Genomic DNA, 17,276 nt, shown 5'->3' with positions numbered 1-17,276 from the left:
TAAGTAAAAAGACTGTCTATTGAGGATCTGCGAGATCTGAAAAACCCACAAAGAACATATTTAATCTATTGAGTGGTAGAGTGACTTTTACACTGACAAAAAGATATCTTAATCAGTTAAAATCACTCAAATTAAGAATATTTGACCTGAATTCGAGCATGAGATAGACCCCAGTGAGAATCTTTGGGATGTGCTGGAGAAGGCTTTGCGCAGTGCTCGCACTCTCCCTTCGTCAATACAAGATCTTGGTGAAAAATTAAAGCGACACTGGATCTCGCCGCAGCAAAATTCAGAATAAATCGGTTTGAGAAAATGACACAAGAAATATTAATACAGTTGTGCTCAAAAGTTTACTTACCCTGGCAGATTTTTTCACTCATAGTTAGTGATGTGAGAAGCCATTTATGGTCAAACAACTGAGTTTTCTCTTTTTAAATCATAATGATAAAAGAAAGTACCAAAAATGACCCTGATCAAAAGTTTATGAGCAAGAGGATTGGGCCGCTTTACCGTTGGATTATAAACAGAACCATCTCCACAAATACCACAAAAGACTGCAAGCTGTCATTGATGCTAACGGGAGCATACACAGGACTGGGGTGTGGAAACTTTGGATCAGGGTCATTTTTCAGTTTGATTAAAAAAGAGCAAACTCTGTTGTTTGACCATAAATGGCTTCACACAGCCACTAACTATGAGTAAAACAGATGTTTGTATTTCTCCGCAGGTTGTGTGTGGACGGGAGGCTGGTTTCACAGACTCCGGCGAGTGGTGAGTAACTACGAGACATCTAGAATGTTGGATGCGCAGTCTTTTCCCTCCTGACCCGCTCTGTCCTCCTCCCCAGACGGCTTGTGCCCCTTGGGTCAGATTTACCTGAACTGCTCGGGCGTGGGAGTGACGTCACAGAGGGGCGTGGCCTGCGAGCGCACCTGTGAGTCGTACCTGCTGAACCTCACCTGCCCCGCCCACGAGCCCTGCGCCCCCGGCTGCTCCTGCCCCCCGGGGTGAGTGTGGCTTTTGGCAGTACAGTGTTTCACATTGTATCACTGTCTTCTTTGGAGAGACTTTCTTTTCACATCACAGAGAACGCCTGGTGTCTGATGGTGCATTTAGTGGCGGCCTGGGCGTGATCTGTTTGAGTTCTGACGCACACGGAGTGCTGCTTTTGGAAACAAAGAAGTCAGTGGTTTTACAATGGCATCAGCCAGAAGAGCAGAGGCTATGTCGTTTTTCCCACAAAAACTAAAGGATACAAGGAGTCATTAGCAACTGTTCAGATCTTTAAAGGGGGGGTATTATGCTTTTTTCAATCACATAGCACCAGTCTATAAGATAAGATAAGATGGTACTTTATTGATCTCACAGATGGAGAAATTGCATTCGATGAGAGAGCATCCGGCAGCAGCACCCATTCAGTGCGCACCACTCTTTTTTTTTTTTTCTTTGGTGAAAGATGGTTGTGTCGCGGCCGCCATCTTCTATAGAACACAACAATGATGACGAAACCTTCTGTTGGTCTGTAAATGCAGTAAATTAGAATAACTGCCTTGTATAAAATTGCTCTCTCACAATGGCTGTAGTGAATGTCTTGAAATAGGCCTCTGTCTCTTTAAGAACCTCTGACCCTTTCCGACACGCCCCCTCCACACGCTGTGGGTTCCGCTGAGGAGCAGTGATTGGTTACTCGGCTGGTGACGAAAGCTCGGAGGCGTCTCCAGGAGGTGGGGGCGTTCCTAGGAGGACTCTATCCCTAAAATGGCTGCCATCAGAGTTTTTACAGATTACTCAAAAATACGTGAATGTGCCAAGGCAACACTTCAGGCATGTTTTTAATGACGGAATGACATAATAACATGATGTAAAGCTTGGAAAAGTCGATTTTGCATAATGGAGGCCATTTAAGCTCTACAATCACCAGCGAAGTTTGACTTTAGAAACATTGGAATGATGAAGTGTTTGAGAGCAGTGCATTGGTCATAAACAGAGGCTTTGTGTTTGGCTGAATGGATTCTTCTGTCAGCGCCTGGACTCATTACTGACCATTACAGCCTGGGTCCTCTGTGTGTGAGTGTTATCACAAGATCACCGTCTCTGAGGCTAATAACGCTCCAGCAGATGTTCAGAACTCAAATATTCAAGTTCACAAAAAAGGTATATTTGGGTTTAGAGTTACAAGAATCCTGTGCAGATCAGAATATGTTTGATCCACAGAGGGCTTTGACATCTGCGTCACAGTAGAGACGTTCAAATATGGTCGACTGGATTGTCTTAAGCAGCTTCTTCCTCTCGCTCTTGTCATTAAAAGTAAAAAGCCTGTTTAAGCTCAATTTAAGAGGAGAGATCAGGACTGCCATCACCACAACCACAGAAATAAAAAGGAGAAGAGGAGTCCGAATCAAACATATGGGTTAGGGTAGATAGTAGATAGTAGATAGTAGATAGTAGATAGTAGATTGTAGATAGTAGATAGTAGATAGTAGATAGTAGATAGTAGATAGTAGATAGCAAGCTTGGAAACTTTTCGAGGGTCATAGGGCTGATTTATTCAGGACATTCATGTTTAGTAGGTATTTCAGATGGAGCTTGTTTGAAGGACAAAAATCAGTAGATTCCAAAACAAACCGATTTTCACTGCAATGTTTTGGGCTCATTTTAAAGCGCCAACTGAGCTCCTTCCAATGGATGGTTAGCAAACCACAGAAATGATCTAAATGCCAAGAAACAGATTTGTCATTCCTCGCCATACCTTGATATAGGGACTGGCTTCACCATTCATTTGTATCAAACAGGTCCAGATCTGATCTTGTGATGCTGTTTCTACTGGAACTGCATCGTGAACTGCTGACCTTTCTCCCTCTCTAATTGTTATTTCAGCCTCCTGAAGCACGGGGACGAGTGCTTCGAGCCTCAGGCCTGTCCCTGCCTGTGGAAGGGGAAGGAGTATTTCCCCGGGGACCGAGTCTCCTCACCCTGTCACCACTGGTAACAACTCATGCTTCTCTACTGCACTCGCCTGTTACAAATCGCAGCTAAATTCATCTAATATGTATGTATTTTAGAGTCAGGAATGGACAAAGAATATGACTTTTGTGGGGTAGATAATATGTACAGCAACTTTGTATTCTGGACGTTATTTAGTCTTTTCAGAATGATATCATATACATTGCAGTACTTCTGAATGACTTGGAAAAAATGTCAATTGCAAATTTTCGGAGGAGGCAGCCAGGGCATGTTGTGGACCAAACAGGAAACATCCCTTGCCTTCCATGTACCCAAATTTGAGTGAGGCAGTTAGTATTTTTTTTTTTTTTAATGGGAATAACCCATCGTAATTAGGGGTACCATTAAAAGTGCAGAAGTGCAGAAAGTTTAGGTACTACTTGCATGGAAAAAATACAAGTATCGAAAGCAGGTGATGCTGTTGGTCCAGGGGCAGCATTAAACGAAGTGACTCAGCTCAAATAAATGATTTTTATTTATGTATTTATTTTTTCACTGAATGTATGCCCTATTTTCAGTTTTCCTAATTTTTGCCAATTTTTTCTTACTAATATTTTCCCTTTTTTCTCCCCATTAAAATTTTTTTTCTTATTATTTTTTGGCACAATTTCCGCCAATCTTCCAATTTTCCCCCCCAAATTCTTCCCCATTTTTCACACATTTCTTGACATTGGAGATGAACCTGATATTATACTTCTAGCCTAATTTATTGTGCTTTGAACCCCACCAAAAACCAAGGAGAAACAGATTTTGTTCAAAATGAGATCCAAAATCCGCTCTGAACAAAAATCTTTTTGACTAATATATCAACAAAATAAAACCATACATTTACACCTGACTCTATCCCATTTTTACATTTTGTCGCTGAAAGTATCAGCAAGTTTATATTTTTATTTATGTCGCTAATACACAGTTAAACTGAACTTGATATCACTAAATACATTGTTTTTCCTTAAATTAAGGAAAACTCTCTTTGCGCTCAAAAGGTTGTTTTTTCTTAAAGGAACAGGCCATCGTTTTTCTATACTGAGACATGTTCTTACCTGAGCTTAGACGAGGTGATCCGTACCTGTCTGGTCTTTGTGCTCTTGAAAGAGCGTGGTCGCTTCTAACTTCACCCCCGTTTGGAGCTATAGGAATACACTGGGAGAGGCCAAATGCTAACAACATCTTTGCCCTTTTTTGCGTGACTGAGGGCACGCACAAAGACCAGACAGGTACGTATCAACTCGTCTAAGCTCAGGCAAGAACATATCTCAGTATGGAAAAACGATGGCCTGTTCCTTTAATTTAAGAAACATTTAAAAATCATTCATTTTTTTAAATGAATTCCTCTAAACCAGGACAAAATGACATATTCAGTGTAATTCAATGTAAATGTGACTTATTTCTTCATTACTTAATGCAGTGCATTGCTAATTATTAACCTCTTGACCAATTTTTGCTTTTTTGTTACCTTTTTATCGCTCTTTTGATGCCTTTTCTTTTGCATTTTCATCATTTACAGTCGAACTGGAGAAAATGTACTCAGTAAACAGGGGGGTTAAGAGAATTTACACAAGGCTCAGGGATCCATGGAGTTTTAAGAAGCACTGACTGGTTCCACCTTCATTTTAAATGCACTTTCTCTGGCCGTCCATCCTCCTGAATCAGTTTGCATTTAAACACAAGTTGTGATGAACAGTTTGGGTCTGGAAACCTTCTTAATTCCCCGCAGTCTGTCTCTCACAGCCGCGTTTGTGGGAAGGCTTCTGTTTCATATTCAAACCTTATCGCGCTGTAGTTTCTGTGAACGCTGGTCTCTGGGGGGGGACACCCCTTTGGTCCCGCCTGTTTTGGAGTTGACAGAAAAATGGCCGAATGACAAAAGTCTTTAGAGCATTGTCCCAAACGTTCCGCGGAACCCGAACTCGCCGCGGCCACTGGTTTGATCAGATTGGGCCGAAATGTGAAATGAAAGCGAGTAAAACGATGAGATAGAAACAAACAAAGTGGTTTAAGTGGTTTGGAACCGCGTAATCTGATGGAGCTTTGAGGAGGAATGAAAAATCCATTTGTTCCTGATGTGAAAAGAGATCGAACAGGAGGGTTTTTGGATCAGATTTTGCGGCCAAATCCAACATTGGGCAGAGAATAAGAGAGACACTTTGAAGTAATGAAAATAATGAAATCATTGTCTCCAAACTTCAATAAGCGTCAGTTTAGCATTTCACATTTCAGTCTTTTCTCAAATGATCAGAATTTAAATTGCTAAACTAAACCCAATTTCCTCATCAGAAAAAGCGTAATTCAATGTGATGTTTTGGCGTTTGACACAGTTATTTCACCGTTTTCAAGTGAAAGTAGAAACACGTCTGTCCTGTCTTGATTCCTCTGCAGTGTGTGTCAGCACGGGACGTTCCAGTGTGTCTTTCGGCCTTGTGCCTCCATGTGCTCTGCGTACGGAGACCGGCACTACAGGACCTTCGACGGACTGCTCTACGACTACGTGGGAAACTGCAGGATCTCTCTGCTCAAGGTAAAGCCCCGGATCAGCTGACCAACAATTGTTCATCGTCTGAGAAATATCGCCAATAAGTAATCTCTGAATCTTCCCCAGTTATTAGCAGCTCAGAGAAAGCTCCTCCCCTAAACGCTGGCCCTTTCTCAAACCGCTTCCTCTTTCCTCTTCCTAAGCACTAACGCTCTAAGGGCCCGATCAACAATAGCGTTAGCACAGACTAGTGTGACATCTTGCGTGCAAAACAAACAGTGCTTGCGTGGCTTAGAAAGACGGGTTGGCTGAGTTAGGGCTGCACAATTAACCTTTCTCGGATCGAAATGTAGGTTTTAGCTACTGCGAAAACCTAACCTCAAGGCGGAGGGGAGAGGAGAAGAGAAGGGAAGGGAAGGAGAAGAGAAGAGAAGAGACAGGAGGAGAAGAGAGGTGAAGAGAAGAGAGGTGAAGAGAAGAGAGTGTAGGAGAAGAGAAGAGACAGGAGGAGAAGAGAGGTGAAGAGAAGAGAGTGTAGGAGAAGGGAAGAGAAGAGAAGAGAAGAGACAGGAGGAGAAGAGAGGTGAAGAGAAGAGAGCGTAGGAGAAGGGAAGAGAAGTGAGGAGAAGATAGAAGAGAAGAGAGTGTAGGAGAAGGGAAGAGAAGTGAGGAGAAGATAGAAGAGAAGAGAGTGTAGGAGAAGGGAAGAGAAGAGAGGAGAAGATAGAAGAGAAGAGAGGGTAGGAGAAGGGAAGAGAAGAAAGGAGAAGAGAAGAGACAGGAGAAGAGTGGAGAAGAGAGGGTAGGAGAAGGGAAGAGAAGAGAAGAGACAGGAGAAGATAGGAGAAGAGAACAGAGGGTAGGAGAAGGGAAGAGAAGAGAAGGGAGGAGAAGATAGGAGAAGAGAAGAGCGGGAGGAGAAGGGAAGAGAAGAGAGGAGAAGGGAAGAGAAGAGAGGAGAGGAGAAGAGAGCTGGCTCTGCAGGAGAAGAGAAGAGATCAGAAGGGAGGAGAAGAGAGGAAAAGAGAGGAGAGGAGAAGAGAGCTGGCTCTGCAGGGGAAGAGAAGAGAAGAGATCAGAAGAGATCAGAAGGGAGGAAAAGAGAGGAGAGGAGAGCTGGTGGTTTTGGAAAGGGCCTTTGTCTCTTTGGACCCTGAGTCTGTAATAAAGTTGAATTGAAGTTGAAGCATAAACACTCGCCACTACTCAACTTCAGCCACATGAGCCACTCGGTATTTTAATTTCCTGCTCTTTATTGAAACAGCTGCACAGTGAAGGGGAGCAAGAGGAAACCAAATACCCGCTCTTTATCACCGCTTTCGGTCGATGAGTTTTCGCGTGTGCCATTTATTTTATTGACTACTTTATTTCACCTGTTGTGTTGTACAGCAGTGTGTGATTGTTGCCTGTGGAAAGACAGTCCTGGTTTAGTCCAGGTCCTCCTGAGCCCCTCTCTCCCCCCTCTCTCCCACAGAGCAGTATGGACACTCCGCTCAGCGTCACGGCCCAGAACGTGGACTGCTTCGACAGCGGCGTGATCTGCAGGAAGTCGCTCCTCATCAGCGTCGGACGAACTGTCATCGCCTTCGACAGCGACTCGGGGAAACCGGTATGAGTCGAACCCGCGGCCAATTTGAGCATTACTTTTTCCAATACCTAGACTAAAATATTTGTCATCTAGACCCAGAAAGCAGAAGAATAATGTTCTGACAATGAAATGTTTGAAAAATTGGGGGAAATCTTGGCGAAAAAGTGTGGACAAATAAAAATAAAAAATAGGAAAACAAATTGGTAAAAATTCAGATGCAGTTTGGAAAAATGGGGAGGATATTAGTAATAAAAAAATTGCTAGAATGAGAGCACAAAAATGGGGGCAAAAATTAGGAAAAATTGTGTAAGAAGAAAAATGGGTCAAACATTCACAAAAAAAAGGCAAAAAATTCATTTATTTGAGCTGAAACGACCATGTCACTTTCTTTAATGCTGTCCCTGAACCAACAGCATAAAAACTGTATTAACCCCTTAACTCCCACCTGAACTGATTACATTTTCTCCAGTTTGGCTTTACCCCAGTCCAAAAGCTTCTGGGAAAAAAGCTGTGAAAATAGCAACAAAACTGAGACGAAAACAATGATGGGAATGTGACAAAAAAGTGAGAAAACATTGGGAAAAAAGTGACGAAAAATTTATGAAAAAGTGGCAAAAATGTCACAAGAAATTGACAAAAAATTGTCGAAAAAATTGACAAAAAAATGACTAAAAATGTGACAAAATGTGAAAAAAATGACAAAAAAATGATAAAAAATAGACGAAATAATGACAGAAATGTGACAAAAAATGACAAAAATGTGACAAAAAGACAAAAATGTGACAAAATGTGACAAAAAAAAATGACAAAAATGTGACAATATGTGACAAAAAAATGACAAAAAATTGATAAAAAATAGACCAAAAAATGACAGAAATGTGACAAAAAATGGACAAAAATGTGATAAAAAAAAATTGACGAAAAAATGACAAAAATGTGACAATACCCAACAGAAAAATGATGGGAAAAAAATCTGATGACGTGTGGAAAAAGATCCTCTCGGTTCAGGCGGAGTTAAGAGGTTAAAAAAAAAATCTTGACTTTTATCTTTTCAATCCCAGTAGAATGTGTATGTCTGTGTTGGTGCAGAACCCCTCGAGTGTGGTGGACCGCCGGCAGAGGGTGTTCCTGTTCTCCGCAGGGATCTTCTCTGTGGTGCACTTCCCTGAGGAGGACCTGACCGTGCTCTGGGACACGAAGACCACGGTCCACGTTCAGGCTGGACCGCGCTGGCAGGTACCGCCGACCACACTCTGCTGATCTGAAATCCTCAGGAAACACCCTTTGGTTTTATTGGATTTATTGCTCTACAATCTCTGTGTCTGTTCTAGGGGAAACTCAGCGGTCTTTGTGGCAACTTTGACCTGAAAACCGTGAACGAGATGCGCACGCCTGAAAACATCGAGTCCCCGACGCCGCAGGAGTTCGGCAGCAGCTGGACCACCTCCGAGGTCAGAGGTCATGGCTCACAGCAGCAGCGTTGGGGCAGGAGTTCAGCGGCTGGTTTAACCTCCCTCTGTGCTCTTAGTGTGTGAACAGCCCAGACCTCAGGCAGCCCTGCTCCGTGTTTCCTCTCAGAGAGCCCTTCGCCAAGAGGCAGTGCTCCGTCCTGCTGGGAGAGGTGTTCCAGAGCTGCCATCCCGTGGTGAGGGCGCTGCACCAGGCCAACGTTTTAGTCCTCTGCCAAAAGGAAGGCCGTAAAGAATTCAATTGGGTTCAAACTGGCATTATATCGAATGACGTTGCCCAACTGTTTTTACTGCATAAGTTAATTGAAAATACAAACATTTTAGCATTTGTCAAATTAAATATATAGGTTTGGAAACACTTTTTATGCTTTAATTTGTTTAGTTTGTAGGTGTTCATGTTTAACAAACACTTCTTCTTTAAAGGTGGACGTGACGTGGTTCTACATGAACTGTATCGCTGACACGTGCGCGTGCAGCCGAGGAGGAGACTGTGAGTGTTTCTGCTCCAGCGTGGCGGCCTACGCCCAGCGCTGCTGCCTCCAGGGCGTCTCTGTGGACTGGAGGAGCCCCTCGCTCTGCCGTGAGTCTCCTCTGCATCCTCTGCTCTCACATTTTCCTTCTACCCGTAAATACACGTCCAAAACCATTTGTCTATAAAAGAGCCACATCATCAGATCAAAAACAGACCTGTAGCGCCCTCCAAACACACACTTACAGTTTTGATTTCTCACACATTTTAAAGGGACTATGCAGAGTTTAAAAATGTTAAAATTATGTATTATCAAAATGTTCTCTTTATTCTACTGATAAAGATTATTGATAGTTCCCTTCTGTCTTTGAACGCAACGCAAGAGCAGTGTGTGTAGGGAGGAGGGGCGAGTGTGAGGGGGTTCTCTAATCCACCTACTGATGAAAAGAATCCAGGAGTATTTGTATCGAGCTTTAAGATCACAAATTAAGAAATCGACTTGTTACGTAAGAGGACCATTCACTGCTCACAGCAGCCACTTTTTAGAACATGGCGGCACCTGGCTGAGTGGTTAGCACTCTGGCCTCACAACCAGGTTTGATACCGTTTGTGCAGGAATTTCCCCCATCAACCAAAAACATGCACAATACATGAAGCCAGGGGATACTGACCATCACCGGGTGATACTGACCATCACTGGGTGATACTGACCAGCACCGGGTCATACTGACCATCACCGGGTGACACTGACCAGCACCGGGTGATACTGACCAGCACCGGGTGATACTGACCATCACCGGGTGATACTGACCAGCACCGGGTGATACTGACCAGCACCGGGTGACACTGACCATCACAGGGTGATACTGACCAGCACCGGGTGATACTGACCATCACCGGGTGACACTGACCATCACAGGGTGATACTGACCAGCACCGGGTGATACTGACCATCACCGGGTGATACTGACCATCACCGGTGGCGGTCAGTATCACTACCCGGTCAGTATCACTGATGCGGAGGACACATTAACTTTAAATGTCTTTGTTATTATCAGATATTGGTAGATCCTCAAATCCTCAGTGTCAGTATCAGAAGCAAAGCAGTCGGCTCGATGCATCTGTCCTTTAAAAGCCATAAAGTTCAAAGTGACGTTCCTCATTTGTGTCTCTGCTCTTTTGTTTCAGCATACGACTGTGAATACTACAACAAAGGTATGTGTCCTTCATCTGTGCAGTACACACAACACTAATCTCTAATTTATCTATAGTCTTTTTACTTATTGGTGTATATAATTGAACACCAAAAGTATAAGTATTTCTGTTTCTGTCCAGTCCTGGGTAAAGGTCCGTACAGACTGATCCCCTTCAGAGACCGCACCGCCGTCCTGGCCTCCAGCGTCTCCCCGCTCCTCCCGCTCTCCCCCGGGGCCGGTGTGGTCTCCCCCGGCTCCCCGGGCTCTCTGGGCTCCCTGGGTTCGCTGTTCCTGGTCCGGGCCAACAGCAGCGAGTCCCAGGGCTTCCTGTCCCACTTCATGATGACGCCTGGGCTGAGCCAAGTCCGACCGCATGGTGAGTACAGACCCAAAACAGGGACAAAAAACATGAATGTGTATTAGAATATATGTATCTGAATTATATTAATTACACATTTGTTGTTCTGTTTTTGTATAAGCTATTTAAAGTGAAGTAAGTCCAAGCCTGTAAAGTTTGGAGTCTGTTGGAGCTACTAAAGAGGAGATGTTTTTTCAACAGTGTAATTTTGAGAAAACTAGGCCCTGAAAAGATTTGTTTTTCTACTGTCTTACCCAATATATTCCCATATTTGGATTACAGTGTCATCTCGGTGGCCTTTCATACTACACGTGAATACCAAACATGTCCGTTTTTTTAATTAATAAGTGTGGGAAAGATGAGGGAGCGCTGCCATGAAGTGCAGTGATTTCCTGCTGAACATAACATTACACTACTACTACACAAAACATTTTTCAAAACTAAATATTTCATGGATTTCTGTGTTTTTGATCCAATCAGCTGCAAATGCTGCTCCAAAAGTGCGTCCTCTCCACAAATCAGTCAAGCTGGAGTGATCTCAGATTGGCTCTTGCAGGTTATGATTTGCTCACAGACGAAAGGTCATCATAAGCATTTAAAGAGAGAGTTTCCCTGTAGTTTCACCTTATACCTGTTTGGCTATTCTAGTTCAAATATAATCCATATTTCTCTCTCCCTTGTAACTACGTGTGGGGTTGTTGATATAAAAGGCCCTCGCAGCCGCAGTGCAGTCCGCTGTGAGCTATAGAGTGATGTTTGAATTAACTTACACACCTCCCGCTGCAGTAACAGGAGCCTGAAACTGAGCTTCCGACCTGAAGTTTGGGGAAGTCCGATGGAGGAGATGTGGCTCGAACACTGCACACGGGCATGTGAATACTGGGACACGTGACGAATATCTGCTTTGACATCGGGATGGCGGTGAAAATGTTGGCAGCAGCGAAAACACCAAAAGGAGATTGTAGTTAAGACCTCCTCTTAATAGGGCTGGACATCTACTTGGTACTGACTAAAAAGCTCCAGTAGGGGGTGGTATTGAAAAACCTTATTTTTTCTGTGCCAAGTTTCGGTACTTTACTCTCCAAACGTCAATGTACTGTATGACCCGACATGAGCCTGAACAGATAGTGAGCTGCTTCAGCACAAGTGCAGCTGTTTTCTTTAAAGGAACAGGCCACCATTTTTACATACAGAGATTTGTTCTTACCTGAGCTTAGACGAGTTGATGTGTACCTGGTCTCTCCCAATGTATTTATGCACAGACCAGACAGGTACACATAAACTTATCTAAGCTCAGGTAAGAACATATCTCAGTATGGAAAAATGGTGGCTGTTTCTTTTAAAGGTCCTATATCATGCAAAATCGACTTTTTGGAGCTTTTAGCCATGTTGTTATGCTATTTCCTTATCAAAAACACCCCCAGAGTGATTTGTGGCTTGATTCACGCAGCTCTCAGTAATCCTCCTGAATCCTGCTCTCTGAGCAGCTGCGCCGCCCTCTCCTGGTGAACGACTGACCTGCTCAGTTGTGCCGTCACAGCGGAACGGAAGTGCTCAACTTCTGTAATGTAATGTCTTAATTCTATACGGCCTGATTTTAATTTGTAAACCACCCTTTTCATTATTTATGTTGTAAGAAATAAATAAAGGAAAAGAAAAAAAAAAAGAAGAAAGGATGTGCCCGAGGTGCTTCCAGGTCAGCTGTGGCCAAAACAAACTGAGCGTCTGAACAGACGTCAGGTTTGTGCTGCAGCTGTGAAGATGGAGCTCGTTATAATCTACTCTGGACACACCTGTTCTTTATTCTTACCTAACGATAATGTCACGGAGAAAAAGATGCGCGTTTGGCTACGTGGACAGGAGTATATACAGTCTATTATTCAACCTTCCTAAAGAAGAGGCCACTCCCGTCAGAAGTTGTTTTTTCTCCGGGATTCAGCGACTATCACCAAAATATTGTTTTTGGATGGATGTTTGGTGAACCTTCGCCAGAATCAAAGTGGATTAACTTTTATAACCAACGCGAGTCCCATAATGTAAACAGCGATGGACCAGAGCGGTGAGTCAATCCAAACGTGTATTAGCTTGTGTGTTAGCCATTTATGAAGCTGTGTTGCAGATGTCAACTCCTTATAACTGCATTGTGAAGTATCTTCACTTATTGCTGTTTATTTATATTACGGTAAGTATGTGTGGAGAGAGGGGGCGGAGTTAACTGAATCGAAGCGTTGTGTCTTCCGGGTTTGAAAAATACCTCCAGAAAACACTTATATTTATCACAAAAATGAGTGCTCAATAGCGGTAGAGGTACAATCATTCATATAAATGCCTATACTTAACTTTGGAATGGCTAAAATAGCATGATACAGATCCTTTAAAGAAAAAAAATATATCATTTACTAAAACTTTGTCATTATTAGAGATGACAGAGCCGCGGTCTGAGCCAGGACTAAACCATTTAGACTAAACCGGTTGTGAACCCAGGACTAAACCAGGACTAAATAAGACAATAGAGTCTTAGACAAAGAGAAAAGCACAACACGACAGTGACTACAAGACAGACATAGGCTGTTTTCCTTTAGCGACAGTCCTGGAGGCTGAGCTTGCATTTCGTTGTTTGCTAAACTCCAGCTTCACCGGAGGAGGAAATCAAAGATTGTTTCTGGAAAGGTGAGCGCTCACTCTGTATTAGACATTTTTGGTAGTCACTCTGTATTAGACATTTTTGGTACAGTTTTGGTAAATGATTAGTGACAGAGTGAGCGTTCGCACTGTGTAAAGCTTTGACGTGTGAAGTGCTTTCGCTTTGACATCAAGCGCCGCTCATGTTTATAAAAGTTTATCGTAAATGAAACAGTGTCATGATGTGGATCTTGTCTGTCTCTGCAGCTCAGGAGGAAATGATGTCCTTTTTCTCTTTTTTTTATCACTGCTTAAAGGTACACTGCGTAACATTTTGGACTATGCTGTTGCCATCAGTACAAAATATGCTCCTAATGAGCAGCTCGACACAGGAAATGTTATTACTGCAGTGAGAAATCAATGAATGGATTTGGATGGGAGCCTAACCCGTTTAAATCTCAAATTCTGCTGCCTTTAGTTGACATCTCCATGGAAACGAGCTGGAGACGTACCCACTCCCGGTAAAGTTATGTCATGTCTTAGGAGATCTGAGCCGCTCACAGCAAAATCACATGTTTGTTTGAGTTATTTTTCAATGCTGAAAATATCTGTCATAAAATAAAAGCTTGTATTTCAATTTTATTGTTTGGGTAAAATTCTACGCGGTGTGGCGTAGATTACGGTACAAAGCCCTACCTCTGAGTCTGAACCCAAACTGACTTCATTACAGTAGTCCGTGTCCAGGGTGAGAAGGGTCAGCGTGATCCGACCCACACTCCTCCGGGACAGGTACAGGTACAGGTCCTTGAGAGATGGAGGTTACAGCATATAGTTAGTCATTCATTGGTCTGGCCCTCATAAAGGCCTTGTTGAACCCTGTTGTACCTGCATGGTCCAGTCCTGTTTTAGTCCCTGAAGTCTGAAATCCCCTCCCTCGTCTCCTCCCTGTTCCTCACTCCTCTCCTGTGTCGCCCCCAGACCTGTCTCGAGTGTCGTTTGAGGCCGCCGACCGACCCAACCACTTCCTGTTCGCGGGCCCGAGCGGTGAGGTGAAGCTGTCTAAGTGGCGGCACGGCGACGCCTTCTGGGACGGCGCCACGTTCGTGCTGCACAGGGACACGTGGATCCCCGGGTTCGTGTCCCTCGAGGCGCAGTCCAAGCCGGGCTTCTTCCTCCACGCCACGCGCCTCATCCACCTGCTCAAGTATCGCCACACGGACAGCTACCGCAAGGCCACGCTCTTCCGCATCACAGGTAACACGCACCGGACTCACTCACCTTTTTCATGACAACAGACTTTTCACAAAATGTTACATCTAAACAGTTTAAAAAGTACATATTCATATTCATGCTTGTTCAAATCAAATACTCCTCATCATTCAAGTCCAAATCTGTGTTTTTGAGTTCACTCGAATTGTGATCTTTTTCTGTTCTTTTGTTTTTGGCCAAATTCATTTACCTTGTTGGAATGCTTTTTTTTAACTTGTAATGTCATGAATAAATGTTAATTTAGGCGACACGCTAAAGCCAAGCTACTACTTTGACAAACAAAAACTATCCCAGAGTGTGTTTTCTACTTTTTCATTTTTTCGTCTGTCAAAATAGAGCATTTGTGAATGAAAGATAAATAGTTTTCTCTGTGTTATACTTTTGTCCAGGCCCCAGCGCGGACGCCTCGGTGGGTCCTAAGTGTCTTTGGAGATATGACTCGTGTTCCGTGCCGTGTTTTCGAACCTGCAGTGACCCCCAAGCCCAGGCCTGCACCTCCATCCCACAGTAAGTACTTTATAAACTTCATCACATCTATAAATACCCAACTGCATTTGATTACAACAGGCATTACATTGGGGATTTCTGTTATCATAATGAAATGGCTCAACTTTTTTACTCCATACGTTCATAGAAAACAGAAGAAATGGCCACATACACATGCAACTGCAACATTTTTACTTTTTTGTTTGTTTTCAAGTGGCTCATTGTGTTAATTTGTCTTTAATTATCAAAATTTCCCCTCATTCCTCTGTTTGGTGGACTGTTTTTAGAAATTGTAAATGTGTTTTGTGTTTAGCCTTAAACATATTGTGTACATCTTGCATTAAAATTGCATTAAAACGCTATAGTAACTTAGGATAAATAAATCAATTTGGTAATTGATCTATTAATTGGTAGTTTAGCCTAAAGACACATTTTCATAGATTAAGACTTTCATTTAGAGGCACCAGTTTGACATCATGCATCACAATAAAAGAGTGATAATTAAGGGTTACAAAGTAGGGATGCACCAATACCGATACCAGTATCGGGTATCGGGCCGATACCACAAGTTTGTACTCATACTCGTACTCATTAATGAAGTCCCAATACCAGAAAACCGATACCACTTGACTTTGCTGGATTTAACCAGAGCTAAATGTTGTTAGTGCTGCTAACTAGCTGCTAACAGTTTTGAGGATTCTTACGCCGTTTTATGCCCAGCGACTAAAAAATACTCAGAAAATCCAAAATAAAGAGATACAGCATGTCCATATTGAGCCAAAAGGAGTTGCAGCAAAATAATCAAAATACTGTAGCTACTGGATCAGTTACAATAAACACACAAGAAAATCTACATGAGCTGAAGTAAAGGAGAAAAGAGACTCTTTAGTTGCAGTAATAAGTAACATCTCAATACTATTGTTAAATAAAAATACATACTCATACTCGTACTCGTATCGGTTTTAGAAAAAGTGGTATCAGTGCATCCCTACTACAAAGTATACATTTCTCTGAAGGAGGAGAATTCTTTTCAATTCCAGTGAATCATTTTGGTTAAAAAAAAGAAAAGGAAAAAAACTTCCTATACCAGAGCTTGCTTTGGTAATGTGCTGACTCCTAATCACTGGAATTGAAGAGAATTTGCATTCTTCAGAGAAGAATGGTAGTTTAAGTTTTTTTATTGTTGCTCTTTTATTGTGTTGAATTAAAATATTTATTCATCAAAAATGTATCTTTCGGTTAATCTATCAATTCATTGATCAATTACCAAATTGATTCATTCAGTCTGATGTACTACACATTAATTTGTAGAACAAAATAATGCTCACGGTGGGTTTGAAATGATAACCTGATACCTGCAAAAACATGAACACCTCTTTAAAGAAAAAAGCATAATGACAGCCAGGCACTGAGAGTAATTGTTCTGTTTACAGAGTGGAGGCCTGTCTGCCGGTGTGTCCCTCTCACATGGTGCTGGATGAGGTCACTCACCGCTGCGTTCACCTCCAGGACTGTGAGTGTGTCATTAAACATACAGAGCACCACATACATACTGTTACACCCCAGACACTCTACACCAGGAGGGCCCAAACATTTTTGTCTCCAAGGACCAAAATGAAAAAGTGCCATTCTATTTATGGAAATCACATGCTACATCAAAAATGTTAACTATGGCAAAAGCCTATTTTTAGTAGAACAAAATCAACAATTGCAGCAATATAGTGCAAAATGTAAACAACAACAACAACACCTGCATCTACAGTGATTTTACCTCAGTCAAAGAAAATGCCATATTAGATCATTTTGGAAGTGTCAGCTCAGCATCAATTCTTTTATAAGTCAACTTTTAACACGTATATCTTTGTTGTTGTCAACAACCAGAAGTTGGAAAACTGGGAAAGCTAATGCTACAACGCTCTGTGATTGATAAACACCAAGACAAGGAGTGAAACAGCACCCCCAATTAGGCCAAACAGCATACTGCATCCATATTTATCATTGAGAATGAATGGTATTAAACATATGCAGCGCAAGAGTAGGTCAAGGGCCCCACTTTGGTCACCCCTGCTCTACACAAACCGCTACCATTGTAAAACTAGGGAGTGATACTTTATTAAGATGAGACACTGCTGATGAAGGGAAGTTTGGCACTGTTTACTGACATAAATACTGCATGGGGGGGGGAATTCAACCCCGACCGATATGAAGGGTTGGCCGAGATATAGGCCGATATTTTATGTAATTTAAATTGATGTCATTTTTTTATCGCTCAAATCACTTATAGTTAAACATTTATTATTATAGTAATGGTTTCAATCATAGAAATATATAGAAATATATCTT

General features: G+C 42.5%; 1 protein-coding gene across 1 annotated transcript in view; it reads left to right on the top strand.

Annotated features, from left to right (window-relative positions):
* otog (otogelin) overlaps window positions 1–17,276 on the top strand; it is a gene marked incomplete at its 5' end in the record, with an annotated part of 79,692 nt that overhangs the window by 41,366 nt on the left and 21,050 nt on the right. The window contains 14 exons of the mRNA XM_079555515.1: window positions 728–771; window positions 848–1,007; window positions 2,878–2,985; window positions 5,383–5,521; window positions 6,951–7,085; window positions 8,154–8,300; window positions 8,396–8,515; window positions 8,593–8,709; window positions 8,957–9,113; window positions 10,191–10,217; window positions 10,338–10,574; window positions 14,157–14,432; window positions 14,837–14,954; window positions 16,367–16,446. Of these exons, the coding sequence (XP_079411641.1) occupies window positions 728–771; window positions 848–1,007; window positions 2,878–2,985; window positions 5,383–5,521; window positions 6,951–7,085; window positions 8,154–8,300; window positions 8,396–8,515; window positions 8,593–8,709; window positions 8,957–9,113; window positions 10,191–10,217; window positions 10,338–10,574; window positions 14,157–14,432; window positions 14,837–14,954; window positions 16,367–16,446 (1,865 nt within the window). The remainder of the gene's footprint in view (window positions 1–727; window positions 772–847; window positions 1,008–2,877; window positions 2,986–5,382; window positions 5,522–6,950; window positions 7,086–8,153; window positions 8,301–8,395; window positions 8,516–8,592; window positions 8,710–8,956; window positions 9,114–10,190; window positions 10,218–10,337; window positions 10,575–14,156; window positions 14,433–14,836; window positions 14,955–16,366; window positions 16,447–17,276) is intronic.

Source organism: Gobius niger (genome assembly GCF_951799975.1).
Source record: "Gobius niger genome assembly, chromosome: 4".
Taxonomy (NCBI): Eukaryota; Metazoa; Chordata; class Actinopteri; order Gobiiformes; family Gobiidae; genus Gobius; species Gobius niger.
The sequence above is the reverse complement of the archived record's forward strand: the minus strand, read 5'-3'. Positions and strand labels throughout refer to the sequence as shown.